The 18,645-nt window shown below is 37.8% G+C and overlaps 1 protein-coding gene across 11 annotated transcripts in view; it reads right to left on the bottom strand.

The window, feature by feature from the left end:
• AHCYL2 (adenosylhomocysteinase like 2) overlaps window positions 1-18,645 on the bottom strand; it is a 156,459-nt gene that overhangs the window by 6,828 nt on the left and 130,986 nt on the right. For all 11 annotated transcript variants that reach the window (XM_007504289.3, XM_007504287.3, XM_007504290.3 and 8 more), the window contains 7 exons: window positions 11,875-11,981; window positions 9,673-9,789; window positions 7,312-7,375; window positions 6,739-6,827; window positions 5,579-5,649; window positions 4,569-4,663; window positions 136-234 (listed from right to left, as the gene is read on the bottom strand). In XM_007504289.3, the coding sequence (XP_007504351.2) occupies window positions 136-234; window positions 4,569-4,663; window positions 5,579-5,649; window positions 6,739-6,827; window positions 7,312-7,375; window positions 9,673-9,789; window positions 11,875-11,981 (642 nt within the window). The remainder of the gene's footprint in view (window positions 1-135; window positions 235-4,568; window positions 4,664-5,578; window positions 5,650-6,738; window positions 6,828-7,311; window positions 7,376-9,672; window positions 9,790-11,874; window positions 11,982-18,645) is intronic.

Genomic DNA, 18,645 nt, shown 5'->3' with positions numbered 1-18,645 from the left:
ACTTAAGAAACTGGCACTATGGAAAGGGTGAAAAGGAGGTAGGTAGGGAAAGGTCTCAGAGGCCTCTTGCCAGTTCTAGCCCAGCTCTGTTACCATTGTTGTGTCCCAAGGTTAGAATCTTCTAGGTTTGCTTACCTCTGCCAAGAGCACTATTCTCTTTCCATCTGGCCAGATTACATGATCAACTTGAGATCTCACCCGCTCCCAGGTCAGCTCTGGGGTACGAAGACTTGCCTGGAACGCATGTAGAAAACATCTCATTAGCACAGTAAGTCCCACCATCAAGGATGGGGAGGTGCAAAGAGGGGGAACATTTCAAATGGCAAATTGAAGGAAGCAAACTCCATGCCAGATAGGAAGGCCCTGTCCTAGGATGCTGGGGACTATTCCATTTTAGGAGATTAAATCTAAGCCCAGGGAAAGCTCATTCAGTTTGTCAAACCCCAATCAATACCAGGCCTCCACTGCCTTCTGAGCACAGTCTAAAGTGCTATGGAAAAACAAAAGAAAGCAGAGGCATTGTTTTGAACACAAGGGAACTTAAAATTTATTTGTAGACACAGAATGTATGCAAAAAATCCTTAAGAATATATAGAAGTAAGACATAAACAAGGGGAAATAAATATTCACTATTTATATCTGTACATTGTATATTCAGAGCAGGAGAAACAATATTGGTTTATTAGCAGAAGTAATCACTATAAAAACTACCAGCATAGACTCAAATTAATATAATTTTCTTCTTCCAATAATTCTGTACTGTCTTCTTCTTAAAAGACAAGGATGAAAACTACTAAGAGGAAGGGGTGAGATCTCTGTGTTCCAAACTATCTATTATTATTCCAACAGTCAGAATATAAAAGGTCTGCTCCTTAGGTCCAGTATTTTGGTCCATTTGGCAGTTATGCAAAAGTATATTTAGGACAGCCTACTGGGTAACAAACTGGAATTTGTTACTTTGATGAGTTGTATAAAACAACAATTGTAAATAGATTTGAAAATAATTCAAATAAATGGATTATTAAAAGGAAAATGAGGTAGTATGGCATGGTGGACAGAAAGCACTAGCCTTGCTTCAAGTCCTACCTCTGGCACACACTGGCTCTGACACACTTGGTAAGCCACCTAACTTCTCAATCCTCCAGGTTACTCTTTAACACTATGAACAGCAGAGCAGTTCCTAAACTACACTGATAGAGGGAGTCAACTTTGCAAATAAAATCACAATTCTGGTCCAAAATAAAACAAAAATCAATAGTGAGTTAGAGGGCATGCAGGCTACAGACACATTTGAGATTGCAATATTTGACCATAAGCTGTCTCTTGCTGAATTGCTGATTGGTGTCACTGTTAAACGTTCTTAGGGTGGCTTGAAAATGATGGCATTTCATCTTTCTGTTTGCTTTCTTCCTAAACCTTCTGTAGCTGGAACTTGAAGGGCTTCAAGCTCTCCAACAGATTTTTTTTCTTGCCTAGTTCTATGTTTTAAAGAACTAGAATGATGCCCGCACAGTCCAACTACTTCCTGCCAAGCTCTCTCAGTCAGTATTCTGGTCCAGAGAACCTCAATGGTTATCAGTGACACAAGTTCTCACAAAGAGCAATGACAATTACTCACAGTAGCTGAACACCAAAATATAGGGAAAACTTCAGAGAAAAGGGAAATGAGCAGATGAGAAGATGTTCAGATCCAATGATATGAGGGTTTCATTCCATTTAGTAGCTCTATGGAAGAAGGATGTTTCAATAGGCTATCATAACTTAATGGGATTATCTCCTGGAATTAATTTAATTTTCTTGAATGGCCCTAACTCTTGGGAAAGTCATGCTCTGTGAAGATAACCTTCTTTAGCTGACTAGAAATATTACTATTTTTTTAAACCCTTATTTTCTGTCTTAGGAACAACTCTCAAGACAGAAGAGCAGCAAGTGCTAGGTAATCGTGGTTAAGTGATTTTCTCAGGGTCACATGGCTAGAAAGTATCTGAGATCATATATGAATCCAGGTCCTTCTGCCTCCAGGCCGGGTGCTCTATCCACTGTGCTACCTAGCTGTCCTGAGATACTGCTATTAATAGTATATAGCATTGTGGAACAAATAAGGTCTTTATGATTTTGAATGGTGAGCACTGTTTTTCTCAAGAGTCAAATCATCCCCTTGAGGATATAGTGAGTTTTAAAACCTATGACATGGCACACAGAGAAAACTTAAAGCCACTACCTAAAACATTATGGTATTAAAACTCTTAGGCTCTTGTGGACCCCTGAGGTTATAGAAATATGTAACCATTTTTGAAGTTTGCATCTTGATGCTGATAATAGATTACACAGGTGCCAAGTACTGCCATAGGTGAAAGTACCACTCTGAAAGAAAGAAATAATCATGGGCAAAAAATTTCACTCTTCACTCTGTTGGTCTTAAGGGTTCAGAGAACCAAAGCTTCTTGGAATGGAACCCACAGTCCTATATGTTTGTCTCTTCTTTATAGGATGCTTCCTCTTCTTAAAAAAGCACTAACCACAATTCCAAATACAAAGTTCCATGAATTTGTAAAAAATAGAAGTAAGGCAAAGATGTCAGGACATGTATACAATTTCCTAAAATTAAAATGTAGAAATAGGAGTAAGGAATTTCTTTTGTAAATCAATTACTGGGAAGGGATTAAAGTAGCAAGACACTTGCTTCTATCTATTTATTGCTGGTGACACTGGCAGCCTAGTAATACCCTCAAAACCAACAGATACTCTATCCTTTATTCTAAGAGGCTATTTACATCCTGGTTGGGATGTGAGGAGGAAAAGCACTTATGGCCCTAGTTTTTTGTTTGTTTTAAGAAACTCTAGGAGTTTCCAAGAAGCTAAGGCTATATTGGAAAGGTTGTTTATTGGAAAGAACATTGAACTAGGATTCAGGAAAATTGATCTGGTCAGAGATCTTTGGATAATTCAAAGTTAATCTTAGGCAATCATAGTATCTGTTACAAAAATAGAATGCTAAGGTCTGCAAAACACATTACATCTATTATCTAATTTGTTCCATAAAAAAAAATTGGTAAGTAGGTATGATGAGGACAATTATCCCCATTTCACAATTTGAAAAACTGAGGCTGAGAGGTTATTTGACTTGCCTGTGGTCATACAGTTAAGAGTTAGAAGTGGGATTCAATTCCAAGTTTCTGCTGACTCCACGTCCAGCATTCTTTCTACAACAGTGAATACTTCTCATGTAGTTTGTCTCAGTTTCTTCACATTTAAAAACATCTAGTAAAATTATTTCATATATATACAATATGCATGTATATATATAAAAACACTCACTACAAAATTAAATGAAAAAAATAATTATTATTTTGGAATTTTCATAAGTATTTAAATAACTCCTTTCTCCTCACCAGACTAAATAATTTCCTAACAGATTTTAGGGCAAGACTATTCCCTCCTTTTGGGATGTTCTCATCTGGGGAACAGCTAACCAGAATGATTTGGGAAGGGTTAATATGGTGTGTATATATATGTGTATATATATATATATGCTTCTGTATGTTTCATGGGCTGCTGGGGTGGCGGAGCAGAGACAAAGAGGTTCAGAAATTTCATTATCTGACCTTTCAGCAGTGGAATTATGTGGCACACAAGAAATTAGTGAGAAAATCAAACCAACTAAATTAATCATTGGAACATGATGGGAGAGCTCAGTGGAACTGTACCACTTAGGCACCCCAGAGACAGAGAGAGGGCTTGGTAAAAACGTTTTTTCAGCTTTTTATTATCTTTTTATTGACCAAAGAGCAGAGCAGAGAGTTACACAAAGCAACCTGAATAAAGAAGATATTATCTGTTAAGAAGGACTCTCAATACATCAATAATTCCTTGCTAGGCAATAATGATGAGCAATCAGAATACCCCAATGGTGATGAGAGTTTTTCCTAAGCCAGCTACCCACAGAGAAATACAACTGTAGAAGAAACATGTAATAAGAATTTAAAGCTGGAGTGAAAGAAGTTATTCTTTCACTGGCTCTGACAAGTTTGAAAGTAAGTAGCTGACTTCTCTCATTCACTACTATGAATAACATGGTGAGGCCTGGTGCTATGTCTTCAGGAACAGAATTAGGATGAAGAGTGAAGAAAGAGGGGCAGGATGATACATTTTCCAGGTCTGATGAAAATATAATGCAGAAAGTAACACTGTCATGGTTATAAATACCAAGGAGCCTAGTTGACATAGTAAAGAAAAAAATCTGGAGGGTGGCTGAATAGATCAAAGAGCTAAAATGATCAAACACCTTCCAAGATATACATCTACAAGAATGGGAATATGAATCTCAAGTACATAATGAGAAAAGACTCCCATGTGAAATACCTAACTTGGAAAAAAAAACTCTGTAATATTAAAAGCACAAGTTTGCAAGTAAACTCCCTGTAGGAGAGCCAGTCAGGTCCTCTCCACTAACGATGAACAATGACCTTTGCCTCCCCCTTCTTCCAGGTTTTCAGTGTCCTCTGTAACAGCCCTTGGGAGGGGCAGAAAATGTTCCCTAAACTGTAGGGGACTTGTGTGCATCTTACCACGTCAATCTCGGTATTGGAATGTCCCATGTTACAAACAATGCAGCTGTTCTTCATGCGGTCTAAGTGTTCTCTTGTCACCACATTCTTATTACCTTAAAAAGAAACTTAGGCAATGAGTAAGAAACATGAAGCAGGCACAGCTTCTCCTATCTCTTCCTCTCCTCTAGCTTTCCTGGAGGCTACAAAGACATATCTATTTTTTAAATATTTGGGATGTGCCCTCCAAATTGCAATTTCAAGTATCTACTGAGAGGTAAATGAGACTGACAGTATTTTTATGGCATGTAGTTTTATTACAAAGAAGAAAGACAAAAATACATGGACTGAGTCAAGGAAAATGAAGCCTCCTCTTCTGTCTACCTTCTTTTGGGAGCTCATATGATTAGCTCCCTTTCTCCCCCTGTTATGTATGACTTTGCCTGGATGTTGCCATAATTGAAAGGGCCCTCAGAATGCCTTTCATTTTAAACTCGGGGATCCTGAGATCCAGGGATGTTTAATGCCTTGCCTTCAGAATTACAGAGGTTGTAAACTGTTGAGATAAGAACACATCTTCTCACTTTGGACTAAGTGCTCTTTTCACTAGCCTGCCCTGCTTCCATTTCTGTGGCCAACTGAGAAGGAAATCTGTAGCTACTGTTGAGATAGATGGGGTGGAGAAAAACTAGGGGTATAAATTTAAGCTCTGGACCCCCAAGTAAAATTTTTCAGAGATCCTCTTTCTTCTCTCATCCCTGTGTGAAGCTATCATTCAAAGAAATATCTTTGCATACTCTTCGTGGTGGGGGTGTCAACTACTTAAGATAAACCACAACATAGTCAGTTTGTGCCTGCGCTATATCTTGGGTTATCCAGGGAGGCTGGAAAACTAATAAACTACCGGTTCTGGGGATTCTGATCTCTGACATGGGTTTTTTAATTTGCTTAGAATATTTTTACTAAATTTCATAACTTCTGCTCCCTGACATACTCCTTAACCACAACCATTTCTGTTGTCACAGTCCTACCTGTACAGGTGATGACAATGTCTACCTGCCGGATGACCTCATTCAACTTCACAAGTCGAAATCCATCCATGCTGTAGAGAGAAAAACCTAAATGCTAATCCAAGGGACAGGAGTAAGAAGAGAAAAGTTGCAGAGCAATTCAAAAGTAAATACCAAGTCTCCCTACAAGGTTTTTCTAGATATTCCTGGGTTATTCCTAATGCTAGGGAAATAATATCTTCTCAGGAGACATAACATAGAGAAAAGGACTTGTGAGACACTGGATAGATTTCCTCCAAATAGCAAAGAACTGAGAGTTGCTTTAAGAACTTCAGTGGGGAAAAGGTGCCAGTCAGACACTGATCTTCATTCTTTTTCAGGATGCTGGTCCTATAATTGATGTTAGAGCATTATATGAGTAGTAAGTCCTTTCATATGGACTTAAGGAAATTAGAATGAATCAGTTCCATTCATCTATTCTTCTGCCCCAGATACTTCTATTTAGATAACTACACTGTAAAGGAAAACAGTTTTCAAGTGACCAAAATAAAATGGACAACCACAATTCCAGAGGGCTCAGAATGAAATATGCTACCTACATTCTGATAGACTGATAGGGCTGATAGACTCAAGAGTGTATACTGAGGCTTTTTTTTTTTAACCCAGCCAATGTAGAAAATTTGTTTTGCTTGATTTATACATGTCTATAATATAGGAATTAGTTTCCTTACTTCAATTCAAGGGGGGGGGGAGGAGAAAATTTGGATCTCCATAAAAATAAAATAAAATTAGTTTTAAACATATACAAGAAAGTAATAGGCCAAGGAGACAAACATTGTTGATCAAATTTCAAGGGCTGAACATGAGAAGGAAAATATTTCTTTACATTCTGGTTCTAAGAGATGTCTTTTCTAGTTCTATAAGAATTCTACATTTTAGCATAGACTTCCCATGCTATTTTCCTCATTGAAATATAATTGGCAAACTCTTCTAATGGATTAACCTAGGCAATGCTACATGTCATCTTAAAGAGTGCCTGTTCTTGTGAGAAGCTGTAAGGAACTGAGATACCCTGGGAACCAAATTAAATTCTTTTATTGGTCATAGTTAAATCAAGACATTTTTGGGGGGAGGGTGATGGAAGTGTCAAGAAGAGCCCAAGGCTCCTCTTCAATGCGTACCAGGCCTGCAGGGCACAGATGGGGTCAATTTCAGTCACATACACAATGGAACCCATGGCCTTCAGGGCGGCGCAGCACCCCTTTCCCACCTAAAAAGGAGCAGAGAAGTGAAAAAATCAGTCACAGAGGGAGTCTCTCAAAGCTCTTGGCAAACTTCCTAAAGCCCCCTATGACCACCCCCAGGAATTTCACTGAAAAGATCCATACTTGGGGGAGGAAAAAGAAAACAAAGAGATGAATGCCATTTCAGAAACACCTCTGCAGCCTCTTGCTTCACACATTCATACACACAAAACACCCACACTCACGAACTGCATTCAAAACACAAGCTAAAAGAGCATCACAAACAGTGAGACAAGAACAAATCAGATAATCAAAAGGAGAGAAGATGGAAATCAAAAAGAAACAATGACAAATTGTATTCTAATTAGATGGTCTCTAAAATAATATTCCAGGGTTAAAAGTGGAAGGGGAGGAACACTGACCCACATGCAGACCTCTAATGTGTACAATCAGAACAAGTGTTTTGATGAATACATTTAATTATCAGTTCCGTGAAAGGCTAAACTTTACCTCTCCATAGCCACAAACTACCACTTGCTTCCCACCAAACATCATGTCTGTTGTCCTTTTAAGCCTGGGGGAGGGAAAAAATACCAATTAGGCATCAGAACAACTTGCTACCCACCTTGTTTGTCTCTCTATGCCAGACTGCATCTTCTCAGTTGGCACTGGGATTCTTTGTAAAATTTGGAAAGGAAATCAAATTTCAAATACCTCAAGAAAAAAATTTTTATTTAAAGCCTGAGAGAAGTTCCATAAAAACTCATTTGTGGTAACAAATGATAAAAAGAAATATATCAGAGAAACTGGGAAAGCTTTTATAAACAGATGCAGCATGAAGTGAGTAGAACCAGGAGGATAATTCATACAATAATAACAACATAAAGACAAAAAACTTTTGAGATTTGATCACTCTGATCAATTCAATGACCAAATGCAATCCCAAAGCCTAATGATTAAAAAACAAACAACCCAAACCACACCCTCAAACCATCCTATATACTACCTCTTGACAGAAAGACTCAAGGTACAGATAGAAACATTTTTTAGATATGGTCAAGGCAGAAATTTGTTTAGCTTACCTAGGCACATCTGATACAAATGCTTTGTTTTTCTTGCTTTCTAAATGACTGGGGTGGAGGAAGTGGGGAAGAAGCATTTATAAAGCACTTACTACATGTCAGGCACTGTGTTACTAGGCTAAGTGATACATAATATATTTATGTGTATATATAATAAATCTCATTTGATAATGCCAAAAAATATGTTGCAAACTATCTGGCAAAAACAATTTTCTAAATCAAACATCACTAAGAATAATCTAAAAGCTTCACATAGGGCATTTATGAGTCTTCTATGTTAAAGTTGAACAGAAGAGTCAGGAAAAAGATATAAGAAGGAAAAGAGGGGAAAAGGAGTCTTACTGGTACTTGGCTTATATCTAGCTGGGTCTTTCTAGGCATCTGGCTTTTGTTCTCCTAATACTTCACATTCTCTCCAAATTTTATCCAATATGAAACAAATCTCTGTAGTTTTCATTAGAGACATTGACCAAATTCATCTCTAAATTGAAAGCTATTACATCTTTCTAGCAAAGGGCTTGCTTCCTCAGACTGGTTACTGACTTCACAGAAAGTGAGAGCTCCAATAACTGAGCAAGAACTAGACCAACTTTCCTAAATAATGCAGAACTTTAGGGGCAGCTGGGTGGCTCAGTGGATTGAGAGTCAGGCCTAGAGACAGGAGGTCCTGGGTTCAAATCTGGCCTCAGACACTTCCCAGCTGTGTGACCCTGGGCAAGTCACAACCCCCCATTGCTTAGCCCTTACTGCTCGTTTGCCTTGGAGCCAATAGACAGTATAGACTCCAAGACAGAAGGTAAGGGTTTAAAAAAAAAAAACCAATGCAGAACTTTCTTTAGTTTAGTTTCTTTAGTTCAAATCTGAGAGATTAAATGTTAGATATAAAATTATTACAGTCTTAGAACCTTAACCCGTGGCATTTGTTCAGAAAAGGATCCCAGAGACACTAATGCATTGCTGGTAGAGTTGTGAATTGATCCAACCATTCTGGAAGGCAATTTGGAATTATGCCCAAAGGGCACTAAAAGATTGCCTGCCCTTTGATCCAGCCATAGCACTCCTGGGTTTGTACTCCAAAGAGACAATAGGGAAAAATATGTGTATAAAAATATTTATAGCTGCACTCCTTGTGGTAGCAAAAAATTGGAAAATGAGGGATTGCCCTTCAACTGATGAATGGCTGAACAAGTTGTGGTATATGTTAGTGATGGAGTACTATTGTGTTCAAAGGAATAATAAACTAGAAGAATTCCGTGTGAACTGGAATGACCTCCAGGAATTGATGCAGAGCGAAAGGAACAGAACCTGGAGAACATTATACACAGAGACTGTTACACTGTGGCATAATTGAACATAATGGACTTCTCTACTAGCAGCAATGCAAATGATCCAGGACAATTCTGAGGGACTTATGAGAAAGAACACTATTCACATCGAGAGAAAGAACTGTGGGAATAGAAGACATGGAAGAAAAACAACTGCTTGATCACACGATTCGATGGGGATATGATTGGGGATGTAGACTCTAAATGATCACTCTAGCACAAATATTAATAATGTGGAAATAGATCTCGATCAATGATACATGTAAAACCCAGTGAAAATGCTAATTGGCTACAGAAGGGGGTAGGAGGAGGAGAGGGAAAGAACATGAATAATGTAACAATGGAAACAATATTCTAAATTAATTTAATTAATTAAACAAATAAGCTTAAAAAAGAAAGAAAAGAATCCCAGAGCCCCTAGAGGCCAACTGAAGCATTCCCTAAAGATGTCTGTGATGACATACCCATCAAGAATGGACTCCCGGCAGCAATACAGGTTGTCAAACTTCTGTTTGGTGACTGAGTCATTGACATTCATGGCTGGCACGCACAGCTTCCCAGCCTTGGATAACTGGTACAGCCTGTGAGGGTGAGGGAAACAGAGAGGAAGAGGAGATGCTGAGATACTGTGTTCATTATCTATTTCACCCTCAAGTCCCAGAACAGGGTCTGTTGGGATCATATGGTTGGAAATTATGATGGCCCCTCCCCTTGAGAGTCCATCAAGAATCCTGTATTTGCCTCAGTCTACAAGCAAGAAGGGGATTTTCCTCCTTCTGGGTCTACTATGTATTTTATGGTGCCCTTTCCTGAGAGATTCTCACTTTGATGTACTTATTTCTGTTTCCTATCAACACTCCACCACCATACTGTGAGCTCTTATGGACAGAAGATGTCTTAGTTATTTGTGTATATGCCTCAGACTAGCTGGCACAAGTCTTATGCCAAATGTTTAAGGAAAGAGGGAATTCAAACTGAAAGAACAAAGTGAACAAGAAACTTAATTCAAGATAACAAGAATAAAATTTCTATTTCTAAAACAGTATATTATCCCTAGGACCATACTATCCATTTTACCAGCATGAAATGACTTAGAATTTTATAGGCTCCAAAAAGTGGTAATTTTTTGATAAGCTGTGGTTTTGCATTTAGGTTATTGCTCATGGTTTATGGTATAGACTCAGATATTTATAGTTGAAATACAAAAAGTAGAAGTGATCCCAAGGTCACTTCAAGAGTTAGTGGTCTTCTGAGCAATACAAAAAAGGAACTCTGACATTTACATTATTGAGAGAATATGATTCTAGGCTGGCACCTAAAAACAAGCTGCTTTACTTCTCTATCATTTGTAAAATGGGATTAATAAAGTCTATATTTCTTAAACTTCAGCACAGTGACTGAAAAGCACACTGTGAAGCTCAAATATGAGCTATTATCATTGCATTCTTTAGAATTATAATACAAAGCCAACAGTTACTCAGTACTGATTAAATGCTCATTCTGTGATAGGCACTGTGCTAAGAGGTAAAAAAAAGGGCAAGAATACAATCCTTAAGGAGATAGTAACAAATGACTACATATATTAGCTACATATAGTATAAATGGAAGATGATCTCAGAGGGAAGGCAATAGTAGAGAGAGGGCCTAGAAAAGTTTTTCTGCAGAAGATGGGGTTTGAGCTGACTCTTGAAAGAAAACAGGAAACCTGATGGGTGGAATTCAAGGAAAAAGAAGGGCATTCCAAGTATGGGGAACAGTTAGTGAAAAGGCATAATAAGGAATGATGTATGTAAGGTAAAAGGCCAGAATGCCTGATCACAGCATATGTGGAGGGGAGCAAAGTGGAAGAAGACTAAAAAGGGACCATGAGGCCATGAAGGGAAGGGCTTCTAATGCCAAAGCAAATGTTTTATATTTGTTCCAGGTGGTAACAGGGAGCCACTGGAGTTTATTGAGTAAAGGGAGACATGGTTATATCTGCACTTTAGGAAAATCATTTTGGCAGTTGAATTGGGGAAGGTTTAAAGAAGGGAGACAAATGAGGAGCCTCTCTTCATAGTCTTGATCTGAGGTGATGAGCATCTGTTCCAGGGTATTGACTATGTGAGTAGAAAGAAGGGGAAATATAGCAGAAATGCTGTGAAGGAAGAAAGGACAAGATTGGAGAACCAATTAGATACAAAGAGGGATGAAGTGCAGAGAAGGATTTGAAGATGACAGAAATTGCCACCTGGGTAAATGGGAGATGGCAGTGTTTTCAACAGTAATAGGAAAGTTAGTAAAAGGGGACAATGTGGAGGGAAAGATTGGTTTGACCAATTGGTTCTAAGAGTAAAAAAAAATAAACTTACTGGAATCAAATTATGTTCCAATTTCCAATATGGGAGAGTTTATATTTACATGGTACTTAAAAGATTTACAAAGTGATTTCTTTATAATAATCGTATGAGGTAAAAACTAGAATTATTATCTCCACTTTACAGATGGGAAAACTCTCGCTCAGTGAGGTTCAATGATTTGTCCAAAGTTATAAACAAGGGTATGGACAGAGCTGGAACTTGAACTTGGGTGTTCAGCCTACAATATTCTTTCGGGTATGACACTATGATGGCTAAATGAGTAGAATCTAGGCAGTATCAAACAGATGTTCCCATGATGCTTCTTACCTATGAACTCCAGTAACACTCTCTTCCACTATACCCTTGATTTTCTTGAACATGTTGGGATACTTCTTGTAAATCCAATGGGTTAGGTCCCCTCCATCATCCAAGATCTACAATAACAAGGACCAATAACTTCATTTTGCTAACAGCTTGAGGTTATACTTGCTCCTTTGGGTTACATTCTAGAACCTGACAATTACTAATTAACTTTCTGGTTCTTCAGGATAGTTACAGAAGTAATCCTAAACATTTATAATCAATGGCTTGCAGTCAACGCTAAAAACCCACACAAAATCATTACACTGGAATAAATTTTTTATTTTTTTTATTTTTAAATCCTTACCTTCTGTCTTGGAGTCAATACTGTGTATTGGCTCCAAGGCAGAAGAGTGGTAAGGGCTAGGCAATGGGGGTCAAGTGACTTGCCCGGGGTCACACAGCTGGGAAGTGGCTGAGGCCAGATTTGAACCTAGGACCTCCAGTCTCTAGGTCTGGCTCTCAATCCACTGAGCTACCCAGCTGCCCCCTGGAATAAATTTAAGAATGGTATGATGGGCCAGTTATACTCTCAGAGTAATATGACCTTCCCAGGTAGAATTCCCTTATACATCAAGACAAAGTCAAAAGTCCAAGTGATAACTTTTTTATTGCACTCAAAAAGATAGAACAAAATTGGCTAATTGGAATTTGACACGCAAGATGAGCAGGGATATAATAAGAAGGCATCTAGCTATGTTTTGAATAGTTTGTCATCTGGGTACTAGAAAAAGTGGACAATGTGATTATTGAGTCAATATCAGTGATATTTGAAAGTATGTAGAGAATGCAAGAGGTATTTCAGGGTTGGAAAAAAGAAATATCCTGAACTCCAGGAAAAAAAAAAGAAAGACAATAGAGTGTACAAGCAAACAATAGGCCATTTGAGTTTGACTTCAATTTCTGAGAAAACCATCAAATAAATTGCTAAATAAAGAGATGGTTATCGAACATCTAAAATAGGACGTGGTATAAATTGACAGCAAGATTTCCTCAAGAATAGGTCACACCAAACAAAGTTTTTTTTGTGTGTGTCCAGTATATCAAAGTATCTACATACTAATAGATGATATAGATTCATATTTTATTAGATTTATTTTATATTTAATAATTAATCAATAAATTAATAAATATAATAATTATATTTGATAGATTTATAGTTTTCATGGAAATATCCTCTTACCCTCTCAAAGATAGCCATCCATAGTAATAAAGGACAAAAAGGAGCAGCAAGGGCTCAGTGTAGAAAGCCAGGGTTAGCAAAAGGAGATTCTGAGTTCAAATCTGATCTCTGAATCTTCCCTAGCTGTGTGACTCTAGGCAAATCATTTAATCCCAACTGCCTAGCCCTTACTGCTCTTCTGCCTTGGAACCAATGCTTAGTATTGATCTAAGACAGAAAGCAAGGGTTTAAATAATGATGATAATAATAAAGGACAAAATAGGAAAGAAAATAAGTTCCACAAAACTAACCAACACATCCAAAAAAATCTGACATATTCTACAACAATGGTTTCCCACCCCTGCAAAGAAATGTCTCATCTTCGGGACCAAGCATGGTTCTTACAATAAAAATAATTTCTAACAGTTTCTTTTTAGCTGTTAAGAATATTATGTCTTTAAAATTTTTGATACTAGCAATCTGTTTTTCTCTCTTTTAAAAAATCAGATGAACTAAAATGCTTTATTTTTATTAGCTTTTTAAAAAGTTTTATCAATTCAATGTTTTAGGATTTTTTCTTTCAAGTTTGTTAACCTCTTCTTTGATTTTCATAATATCCAGCTTCTTTCACATTTAAAAAAAAATTTTTTTTTAAACCCTTACCTTCCATCTTGGAGTCAATACTGTGTATTGGCTCCAAGGCAGAAGAGTGGTAAGGGCTAGGCAATGGGGGTCAAGTGACTTGCCCAGGGTCACACAGCTGGGAAGTGTCTGAGGCCAGATTTGAATCTAGGACCTCCTGTCTCTAGGCCTGGCTCTCAGTCCACTGAACTACCCAGCTGCCCCCTTCTTTCACATTTTAACTTTCCCAAGGACTTTGCCCTCCCAAGAAGACACTGTATCCCTGATCATCCTTTCTACTACTAGGTGTCCCAACACAGTAGTCCTAGAGGGGAAGTCAGAATACTCCTTGTTTGCCATTTGTCATTTCCAGACTCCTTTTACATGCATTAACCTCTCCTTTAAGAGATTTACAAAAGAATTTGCATCCAAAATTTTGATTCAATCAAGAAACTGATGGTTGTTGACTACTAATCTCCAAGTTTTTCTCCCTCCTTTTCCACAATTTCCTTATCTGACTCACAATCTTCCTCTCCACGAGGATGCCTGACATTATTCTAGGGGGCTTTTATATATATTTTCATGTTCCCTCAAACCTTAATCTCTTAAATTCCTCAATCTATTCAACTCCAGTGACCAGCACTCCACACCTCAATAACACTCAGGGATGGTATGAGAATTATAGATTTAGAACTGAAAGACAACATAGAGGCCATCTAATTCGATTCCCTTATTTTACAGACAAATTAACTGAGATCCTAAAAGGTCTTAAGTAACTTGTCCAAAGTTGCACAGGAATGATCAGGACTTGAAATCCAAGCATTCTTTATATTATACAACACTGCCTTGACATCTATAATTTTTCTATTTCTATGATAAAAATTATGAAATTATTCATTAATCATCTCACTCTGACCTCCAAACCTTCCACACATCCTTGATACTTTCCCAACATTATCACCTTTGACCACGCTTCATTCTTTTCCCTTCCCCATCGAAACCTTTTAGTTAGCATTTCTACTTGGCACTAATTTCAACTCTAATCTTTTGCTCTTTTGTCATACTGCTACTCATATTGTGGCAAACCTCATGGTCAAAACAGCAGTATGACAAAAGCTAGAGATGATTATTCCCCTCATCTTCCTTTTTTTTTTTAATAAATGAGTTGCTGAAAAGAATTGAGGGAAGTTGTGAAATTGGGCTGTCCCCACTAAATTTATTTATCTAATCTCAATTGTTAGAAGGTGGTCAAAGGACCACCTTCCTATTGATTCTCTATCTCATTCTCCACATAGGCTGTTCCAAATCTTTTTTCTTCTCAAAGCTCCCACAATTATCTTGATCCTCAGTTCTCACATTCATATTTTAGTGAAAAAAATAGCAATAGTGTATTCTGAACTCCTTTTTCTCTCCTAGATATTCCACAAACCATTAACAGGATTCCTATTCTCTTCTTTAAATCAAATTGCTGATGGGAGAGATGGTACTTCTCACTAAGGCCAATCCTTTCAAATGATCTCATTCCCTCTATTCTTCCTCTAGCAGATTACCCCACCAATCAGTGCACTTCTCTCTAGTTTCCACTGTTTCCTTCCCTATAAACATTATGAAGTGTCTCCTAGCCTTAAAATATTCTCACCAGATCCTGCCAATCCCCTTAAGCACTTATCCCATCCCTTTCTTCCAGTTCACATCTAAATTTATGAAAATAAGGAGCTGTCTACCTCATTGTTAAATGAAGCTATTTGTCCAAAGTTACCAGATACTTAAAAACCTTCCACCATATTAATTTAGGGTAGAAGAGCAGTAAAGGCTAGGCAATGAGACTAAGTCACTTGCCCAGAGTCACATAGCTAGGAAGTGTCTTGAGGTCATATTTGAAACCAGGACCCTTCAAACCACCAAGCCTGTCCCCCAGATGCCCCATAACTGACAAATCTGATGGTCTTTTCCCCCCAAACCTCTGCAGTATCTGACACTATTTAGTCCGTCCTGGCTACTTTTCTCCTCTCCAAGTGTTTTTCTCTTGGTTTCCCTTTTATTGTCTCACTGTTCCCTCTCAAAATTTCCTTTGTTGGCTCATCAACCATGCTTTGTTCACCCAACTATGAGGATATCACAAGGCTTTGTTCTCTTCTGTCACTACTTCTCATTAGTTTAATTATGATTTTAATGCTGATGACTCTCAGATCTCTATGCCCACCTCAATCTTTTTTTCTTAGTCTCAGAGCCACATCACCAACTATCTATTACACATTTCAATCAAAGTGATTTGTAGGCATCTCAAATTCATCATATTCAAAACAGACCCAAACAACTCTTAAGACTTCTTGTAACCTAGGTTATCTTAACTGTTATCTTGAACTCTTCACTCTCACTCCTTCCCACATTATTTATATGCCCTTCTTTCCTCGGACATGGTGCAGGACCTCATCACCTCATGCCTCTCCTCTTTTGCAACAGGCTGCAAATGGGTCTGCCTGCCTCAAGTCTCTCTCCACCCCAATTCATCCTCTAGCTACCAAAGTGATTTTCCTTACAATGTAATTTCCATATTCAATAAACTCTGGTAGTTCACAATCACCTCCAGGATCAAATATGAAATCCTCTACTTAGTTGTTCAAAGCCCTTCAAAACCTGGTCTCCCCTTAACTTTCCAGTTTCCTTATGCCTAACTTCCCCACTCCAAGTACTCTGTGATCCAGTGACAATGCCCTCCTTGCTGTATCTTGAACAAGACACTCCTCCTGACTTCTGGCATTACCATGGTTCTTTCTCAGGTCTGGATTATTTCTCTTCCCTGTTCTTCTCTTTCTCTTGGCGTTTCTGGATTCCTTTAAATATCAGTTGAATTCTTACCTTCTATAAGAAGCCTGTCCCCGTCCCCCTTAATTCTAGTGCCTTTCCTTTGTTGACCAACTCTAATTTATTATATATCTATACATATTTGCTTTTAAGTCAGTGCCTGACATTTTATTAATCAATGCTCACTGATGGGTTGATCTTCTGAGCTGTTAATGCTTTCTTCCACCAAATTAACCTTCACCTACTTTATGAAGATGTTATCTCTACTGGTTAAAATGTAAGCTTTTCAAAGGCAGAAATCACTTCACTTTTGTCTTTATTGCCAGAACTTAGAACAACACTTGGCACACAATGCCTGGCACAAATGTCTTTAAAAAAAAGTTTTTATTGGTGTCTTCTGTTTCATTCATTATCATACTTATCCTCAGTATCTTTCCTTCCCCACCCCACTCCGAGTCATCTCATAAAACAATATTTTTAGAGAGAGGAAAAAAAATCAGTCCAACTGACTGATACACTGAAAAAAGTCTGAAAATCTTTGCCATAGTATGTGATCCCTATGGCCCTCTCACCTCCACAGAGGTGCACAGTCAATGTTTTAAAGAACCCAGACTCAGGGGCAGCTGGGTAGCTCAGTGGATTGAGAGCCAGGCCTAGAGATGGGAGGTCCTGGGTTCAAATCTGGCCTTAGACATTTCCTAGCCATGTGACCCTGGGTAAGTCACATAACTCCCATTGTCTAGCCCTAACCACTCTTCTGCCTTGGAATCAATACACAGTATTGATTCTAAGATGGAAGGTAAGGGTTTTAAAAAATAATAATAATAAAGAACCCAGACTTGAGAATGGGTAAATTCTCCTCAAATTCATACGTGTTACTACACTTATTCAACTGATCTTAAAGTGAAAGTCAGCTCATTAGCTTTCTGAATACATGAATTTCTTCCTGTGGATCTTATTTACTTATTCTCTAAGAGTATAGAAACTTTCCCCAAAGTATTATACAGAGCCTGGAGATACATGATTTGGTTGACACAACTCAAACATTTCACTACATAGTAGGAAAAACCACTGAGGAACTATGGAGCACATGTGCCCATATGTGCAGGAGTATATGTGTGTATATATATATATATATGTATATCTATATATATCTATATCTATATCTATCTATATCTATATATATATAGATAGATAGATAGATATAAGAAAGCTTCCAAATAACTCACCTGTCCATTAGGTTGAGAATTGAGAGGATAGTACAAGGTAGGAGACCAGTGGAACTCCATAATTGGAAGAAAATTGTTAAGCATTGTAGTTTTTGAAGCAGAGAGAAGAGTACCTTCTCCTCTCCTTGCCTTTAAAACCTAAGCTGGGATACTGTTAATTACCTGGCCAGTTCCCTCCATCTAGCCGAGGAACATTCAGGAATACTTAGCAAACTCCCACCATTCAATGGCAATGCCTATATAAAACTGACTTACCTTTTCCTGGCATGTAACTCCTGTATCTGTAGTCTGGCAGGATCTACTCTCCCTTTTAATTTATCAATAAAACTATCAAGTGTCCCAAATGCTTTCTGTATCCCTGGAGGGTACACTCTCAAACCTCTCTACTACTAGTCCTCCATACTATTTTAGCTTCGGTTGTGTATCTATTTTCTTTAACTGGGAGTGACAAGGTGAGCATAGGAATCCAAACTAGGATTCACATTAAAAAATTTTTAAACCAGTTCCATGTTACAAGTTAAAATGCTTCCTTTTCCAGTGGCAGACTGCTTAAGCATAGGATTTCCTAAGGAAACTAGAAGGTTTCTTAGATATTTTCTTTTCCATTTCTATATCTGATAGTATTTCTATATTTTTCTCTATATTCTCCATGTACTAGACAACATTAAAATGAAAGACTAAGGTAGTGAAACAATTGGAAACACTGGATTGCAGATCCTACTCTTTCCCTCCAATTTCCCTGGGTACACAGAAGGGTAGTTACCTTCCTTAATCATTAATGAATATAACCAATGAAAACTGAATATATTATCTTGATTATAAATTTTTTTATCACTCTGTAGTCATTCACAGGATGGTAGGAAGCAAGGAAAACTGCTAGACCTTGATAGAGTTCAAACCATCAGATACAAGGCCACGTTT

Source organism: Monodelphis domestica, chromosome 5 (assembly GCF_027887165.1).
Source record: "Monodelphis domestica isolate mMonDom1 chromosome 5, mMonDom1.pri, whole genome shotgun sequence".
Lineage (NCBI taxonomy): Eukaryota > Metazoa > Chordata > Mammalia > Didelphimorphia > Didelphidae > Monodelphis > Monodelphis domestica.
Note: the sequence above shows the minus strand (reverse complement) of the source record. Positions and strands in the feature narration are given on the sequence as shown.